General features: G+C 43.3%; 1 protein-coding gene across 1 annotated transcript in view; it reads right to left on the reverse strand.

Annotated features, from left to right (window-relative positions):
* Positions 1-4057: 4057 nt before the first annotated feature.
* The window catches only part of LOC105547344 (glutamate dehydrogenase 1, mitochondrial), a 39175-nt gene continuing 35806 nt past the window's right edge, over positions 4058-7426 (reverse strand). The window contains exons 12-13 of the mRNA XM_011990888.1: positions 6935-6997; positions 4058-5494 (exon numbers count right to left, since the gene is read on the reverse strand). Of these exons, the coding sequence (XP_011846278.1) occupies positions 5375-5494; positions 6935-6997 (183 nt within the window). The 3' untranslated portion in view covers positions 4058-5374. The remainder of the gene's footprint in view (positions 5495-6934; positions 6998-7426) is intronic.

Consider the following 7426-nt stretch of genomic DNA (forward strand, 5'->3'; position numbering starts at 1 on the left):
GACTGCGCTCCTGCTGCAGCAGTTTCAGGGCAGGGTGTACACATATACACAGACTGGGAGGACAAGATAAGCAAAACCTGCCCATGTGCGCACGTGCTGGCAAAATTATGTGGGGTGTTTCCATGGGCCTGGGGAAAGATGCAATGTGGGAGTGTGCAGGCTGGTGTGTGGCCCTGGGGGCTGCCCCGGGGGAGCCCTTCGCATTTCAGGCATTTCAGTCCACCAGCACTGGAGCCATGATGTGGGCCCCTAGGGTGCTCAAGGCTTCCCTGCAATCAGGCATGGCCAGGCTGGGCCCTGAGAGAAGCCAGCCAACCAAGGAGTGCTCAGGTAGGACCAGCCCTGCCTGATGAGTAAGACTGCCCTGCAAAGTTCAGGTCCAACGGTTCCCCTAGGGCGAAACTCTCCTATGGGAGCAAGTTGAGTCTAGGGGTGTGGCCGTCCCTGGCTGTGCTCCACTACAGCTGCTCCTGCTGCAAACCCTCTGGGTTCATCAGCTGGCTGCTGCCCTGGCTGCTTCTCCAAGCCTATCTCCCTTGCAACTCCATTGTACGTGATGGTCAAAGGATCTCCTGCCAGGATTCCAGAGGCTGGACGTAAGAAGCATTGCTCCTTACCAGTTCGACTCACCCTTTCCCCCAGTCACTGGGGGCCAGGAATGAGTTCCAGGGTGCAGTAGCCCCATGCAGGCCTCCCAGCTTCCTCCCCCTTTAGCCTAGCTTCTGTGTCTTCCCTCCATCCACTCCCAGTGCCTTCCCTCTGAAGATCCGTTAGGACTGCACCAGTCAAATCAGTCCCTCGGTGGCAGCTGTTGCACCTGGCTGCATCTAGTTGGCCATCTTAACATGTATATTTCCATAACTGATTTTCGTGTGTTGATTTTGTACCCTGCAATTTTGCTGAATTAAAATTAGCTCTAGTAGGTTTATTTATTTGTTTGGTTTTTTTGAGATAGAGTCTGGCTGTCAACCAGGCTGGAGTACAGTGGTGCAATCTTTGGCTCACCATTATAACCTCCACCTCCTGGCTCAAGTGATCTTCCCACCTCAGCCTTCTGAGTAGCTGGGACTACAGGCGTGAGCCACACCTTGCTAGTTTTTGTACTTTTTGTAGAGATGGGGTTTTGCCATGTTGCTCAGGCTGGTCTTGAACCCCTGGGCTCAAGCAACTTGCCTGCGTTAACATCCCAGAGTGTTGGGATTACAGGTGTGAGCCACCACGTCTGGCTAGTAGGTTCATGTATGTGTATATGTATGTGTGTGTATTCTATGGAATTTTCTAAATATAGAATCATCATCTGACAAGAGTTTCACTTCTTCCTTTCCAATTTAGAAGCTTTTATATGTTTTTCTTGTTTAATTTTCTTGTCTAGGACTTCCAGTACAATATTGACTAGTAGTGATGAAAGTGAGAATCTTTGTTTCGTTCCTGTACTTAAGTGGAACACTTTCCATTTTTCACCAATGAGTATGTTGGCTATGGATTTTTTCATAAATGCTTTATTATTTATGAGAAGTTCCTTCTATTCCTAGCTGTGTTTTTGTTATGAAAGGGTGTTGAATTTTGTCAACTACTTTCTCTGCATCTATTGAGATGATAATGTTTTCCCCCTTCCTTTCACTAATGTGGTGCATTACATCAACTGATCTCTTAGGTTGAACTCCTCTTGCATTCCTGGGATTAGTCCCACCTGGTCATGGTGTGTATCACTTTCAGTGAGCTACTGGTTTTGGTTTGCTAGTATTTCATCAGTACTTTTGTGTCTATATTCATAAAGGATATTGTATGGGTGTGTGTAGTTTTGGTTTTTCTTTTTTCCTTTTTTTTTTTTTTTTTTGAGACGGGTTTAGCTCTTGTCGCCTAGGCTGGAGTGCAATGGTGCAATCTTGGCTCCCTACAACCTCTGCCTTCCAGGTTTAAGTGATTCCCCTGCCTCAGCCTCCTGAGTAGCTGGGATTACAGACACCTGCCACCAGGCCTGGCTAATTTTTGTATGTTTAGTAGAGACGGGGTTTCACCATGTTGGCCAGGCTGGTCTCGAACTCCTGAACTCGTGATCCGCCCACCTCGGCCTCCCAAAATGCTGGGATTACAGGTGTGAGCCACCGTGCCCGGCATGCTATTTCTTTAAAAAAATCTTTATAGGCCAGGCACAGTGGCTCATACCTGTAATCCTAGCACTTTGGGAGGCCAAGGTGGGCGGATTGCTTGAGCCTGGGAGTTCAAGACTGGCCTGGGGCACATGGCAAGACCTTATCTCTCCAAAAATACAGAAATTGGCTGTGCTTGGTGGTGGTATGTGCCTATAGTTCCAGCTACTTGGGAGGCTGAAGGGGGAGGATTGCTTGAGCCTAGGAAGTAAAGGCTGCACTTAGCCATGAGCCGTGAGATCACACCAGTGCACTCCAGCCTGGACATCTGAGCGAGATTGTCCCAAAAGAAAAAAAAAAAAAAAAAGACAGGGATATATCTGCATGACTATGGATTAGGCAATGGTTTCTTACATACAACCTAAAGCACACCAACCAAAAGAAAAATAAATCATGCTTTCTCAAGATTAAAAAGGAGACTGTCAAGAAAACACAAAGACAACTAACAGATTGAGAGGAAATATTTGCAAATTATATACATGGTAAAGGTCAATTATCTAGAAGATATATATTTCAAAAATTCATTTAGAGATAGGTCTTCCTATGTTGCCTAGGCTAGTGTTGAACTTCTGGGCTCAAGTGATCCTCCTGCCTCAGCCTTCTGAGTAGCTGGAACCATAGGCTTATACCACCACAACTGGATGTGGAATATGTCAAGAACACTTACCACTCAATAATACAGACAAAACCCAATTTAAAAATGAGCAAAGGCTTTAAATAGAATAAAAATGAGACATCTAAGATTGTTGAAAGTGGTTGCCTCTGGGCAGTGGAAAATGGTGAGGCAGGTGGTGTCTGGATTGGAGGGGACGAGCTATTGTGAACAATAAACCTTGTATCACTATTTGCCTCTCTGGATCACAGTTCACAACAAGGGACGAATTTGCTCCACAGGGGACATTTGGCAATCTGAATATATTTGTCATTGTTATAACCGAGCGGTCTTCCTGACATCTAATGTGTAGAGGCCAGGGATATTACTAAACATCCTACAAGGCAGAGAGAGCCTAAAAGGCAGATATAGCCTAAAATGTCAATAGTGCTGAGGTGAAAAACTGTCTAAAGTATGTTTGAGGCTGGGTGTGGTGGCTCATGCCTTTAATACCAACACTTTGGGAGACTGAGGCAGGTGGATCACCGGAGGTCAGGAGTTTGAGAGCAGACTGGCCAACATGGTGAAACCCCATCTCTACTAATACAAAAATTTGCTGGGCATGGTGGCGCATGCCTGTAATCCCAGCTACTCCGGAGGCAGAGGCAGGAGAATCGTTTGAACCTGGAAGGAGGAGGTTGCAGTGAGCCAAGATTGCACCACTGCACTCCAGCCTGGGTGACAGATTGAGATTTCATCTCAGAGTAAGTAAGTAAATGAAGTATGTTTGATAAAAATACAAACAGAGGTCAATAAAAGTTATCTGTTAAAAATATTTAAAAATCATAAAAACAGTATTTTATACAATATCTACAGACATAGTTTTCTTCATGTGCCATGCTTTGACTACCTTAACAAACAGCAGGGCCGGGAAAGCCTGTCAGGGATGTTTAGTGAATATGGAATTTACTTGCTTGTGAGTTAACATGCCAGGCTAACAGCTATTGATATTATTCAATAAAATACAAAAGAATTCAAGAATAAAGACTATGTTCTCAGGGATCATCTCTATAGTTCGTTACTAGGGAAGTTTCTCGGAACATGTAGAGCACCGAACAAAAACAAACAAACAAAACAACAACAAAAACTAACAAAAAAAAAATCAAAGAATTCAAGAGTAAAATCTGGGCAGCTCACAATAAAGTGGAAGGAAATGTTATATGGGTGGTCACTATAAATATTTCAGAAATCCAATTGCAGTATTATAACGTATGAAAAGAGAAACTACCACATATAAAAACACAGAAAAGAAACGTTAAGTTTTGGAAAATGTAGACTTTTAATAACTGCTTTTATCACCAGGTTAAGCCATGCAGTTACAAAGTAGTAAGAAATTTCTGAAAGGATGTTATAGTTAAAAAAAAAAAAAAAAAAAAAAAGGCTGATTCTTACACATATTATTATATCTAGCACTTCATGGGGACACTACTGCTCAAAAGGCCCTGGCCAAATAACTCCCAAACGAAACACTCAACCCAAGGTTGTTTTCAACCCACTGTTAGTGATGCTGGGTGCAGAATGGAAAACCTCTAAAAGGAGAGGACACAAAGTCAGGTGAGTAGAGGCCATTGGCAATGCTCAGAGCCAGCCAGACTCCAAACAGGGAGCCCAAGTGGTTTTTTTCTGTGACACTCTACTTGAATTACTGTTTAATTAGTCAACCATAGATCTTCAAAAGAGAACAATTAGTTAACATGATAAAAAGGTTACTGCATTCTTTGGACTATGTGTCATAATTATACTTAGCAAATTCTGACAGTTTTAACAAAAATAGCCTCCATCACTTTGCAGGTATGAAGATAACTTAATTATCCACAGGGCTTTTAATGTTTGCTGGACAATACATGACTGATAAGCTATAAATGACACTGTTTTATGATATAAAAATACTAGTTTTTTTCATGTATTATTTTTATAGGCATTCACTGTTTGAGTCAAGGTTAGGCTTGTTAAGTGATTAAAGGCAATTTTATTACAGCAGCATGTACTTATTTTATTCTAAAAGAATAGAATTCATAAACAGAAACAGCTTTTATATTTGTTTGCAACCTGCAAAATTGAGTTATTTTGCTGATATAAAATACTAAGAACTCACTTGAGGACCATGCCACCTTCTGAAAAGGCCACACACCTACTTCTTAAATGTGCTAAAGTTACAGCGTGTCCCAGACTCGTCCAGAGTGAAATAAGCAAGCAACTGACTGCTCTTGCCTGTCCCTTCCCCAGCAATAGCACTGATTGTGTTGGGAAAAGCCACAGAGCAAGGCTGCACAGCCAGATGGAGGAGACTTTTTATTTAAAGGCAAAATACCCAAATGGCTCTCTGGTGTAGGTGATTTCTACTTTCACACTCAGCTTGTACATGATCCCCTAATCTTAATTTCTTTCTCCTTCACTTCCAAAATCCTTCACAATCCAAATCCAGTCCCTGATTTGGATTGACTTGTTGAGAATGGTATCCATTATTACTGAGTCAGGAGAGAAAGGGATTTCTGTGGTTACATGTAAACTTGTGATAGGTCTGCAGAAGTTACAGGTGAAGAGGGTAGTGAGGAAGTCAGCCACGATCCATCTATGTGAAGGTCACACCAGCTTCATTGTACACTTTGAAGACTTTCTCAATGGCATTGACATAGGCAGCTGTTCTCAGGTCCAATCCCAGGTTATACTTCATGGCTGTGCGCATAATTTGCTGAAAAGAAAGAGAAAATGCAGTGAAGATGATCCTGACTCAAGGGGCCAGGCCAAAAACACACAAGGCCCAGACAGGCCTGGTCCAAGTTACCTTCTCAGTGTTTCAAGGCAGGACTTGGGCAGCCAAAGACAAACTACTGTAGCAGCAGAACCACTAGGCAAGAGGGCCTAATTCTCTGGACTTAACAATGGGGTGGCTGGGTGCAGTGGCTCACGCCTGTAATCCCAGCACTTTGGGAGGCTGAGATGGGCAGATCACTTGAGGTCAGGAGTTCAAGACCAGACTTGCCAACATGGTGAAACCCTGTCTCTACTAAAAATACAAAAATTAGGCCGGGGTGCGGTGCCTCACACCTGTAATCCCAGCACGTCGGGAGGCCAAGGCGGGTGGATTACTTGAGGTCAGGAGTTCGAGACCAGCCTGACCAACATGGTGAAATCCCATCTCTACTAAAAATACAGGCGCAGGGGTGGGCACCTGTAATCCCACCTGCTTGGGAGACCGAGGAAGGAGAATTGCTTGAACCCAGGAGGTGGTGGTTGCAGTGAGCAGAGATCGCACCACTGCACTCCAGGTGGGAGACAGAGCGAGACTCCATCTCAAAAAAAACAAAAACAAAAACAAAAATTAGTTGGGCGTTGTGGCTCACACCCGTAATCCCAGCTACTCGGGAGGCTGACAGACAAGAATTGCTTGAACTCGGGAGGCGGAGGTTACAGTGAGCTGAAATTGCGCTACTGCACTCTAGCCTGGGCAACAGGGCGAGACTCCGTCTCAAAAACCCAAAAAAAGAAGGGAGTGATGAAAATGTTCTAGAATTATAAAGTGGTGATGGCTCGAATATACAATAAAGGATGCCGAATTTTATACTTTGAAAGGATGAATTTATAGGACATAAACCCTAACTCAATAAAAAATTAACAAGAAAAACAACAGCACTAAGAGGCATCACCTTCTTCATCAATATCTGCTATGCTATTTCATCATAAATCCAAGCAGATAGAATCTGAACCCAAGAAGAAATTAGGAAAACGGGACTCAAACTGTGGTTGAGGCCTTAAAGTAGGGATCAAGCAGTCAAAACAACTTGTGCTTATACCAAATTCTACAGTAAGGTAGCCTCCTGTAGCTGTAACATAGTGGCGCACTGAGCTACAACCCAATTTGGCTAACTACTCGATATTGGGCTAGCTGCCAACATTATTACCTCCTAAATCAGCCTTATTATTTCTTTCCAAAGCCTCATAAACGTATTTGAAGACTCTAAAAAATTGCTCATCATCTGAGACTCAAAAAGCATGTGTTTTGCTACACAAATGAGGACCATTGAACAGATTGCTATTTTCTATCAGCACACACAGTCTGGCGGCTGAGATAACACGGTTGAGTTACATTTCATGTGACTAGCAGGAAGGCAAACAGCATCTGCACACATACCCTGGCAGATCGCTCCATTGTGTACGCCAAGCCAGAATGCACGATGTCTTTCTCAGATGCACCCTATTAGGGAAAAAGAACACATGTTTAACAAAAACACAAAGACCTGCTTTGTGTCCCTGTATAAGACGACAAAGGATTCTCACGTAAATATATGACCAGACAGAATTTTTTGTCTTTCAGCAAAGATATGTCATTTCTGTACAGTATCAAAGATACAGTATCTTGATACTTAAGTAACAATTTATTTTTATTATATTTGACAGCAAACAAATACTCATGAAATAAGATTATGGTACAACAGTGAAGACAGTTTTTGGACCTGGACACATGAGGGTATGGAGTGAGATGAGCACCCTCCACTCACGGAGACGCAGATGCACTGAGCAATGTGTTACGCTGTTCATGCCATGGTGCGTTCACCTCGGCTCCCCAGAGAACAGGGACACCACCCAGAACCCAGAAAGGAATCTCATTAAACCCCAAAGCGGC

This window comes from Mandrillus leucophaeus, unplaced genomic scaffold (genome assembly GCF_000951045.1).
Source record: "Mandrillus leucophaeus isolate KB7577 unplaced genomic scaffold, Mleu.le_1.0 Scaffold388, whole genome shotgun sequence".
Taxonomy (NCBI): Eukaryota; Metazoa; Chordata; class Mammalia; order Primates; family Cercopithecidae; genus Mandrillus; species Mandrillus leucophaeus.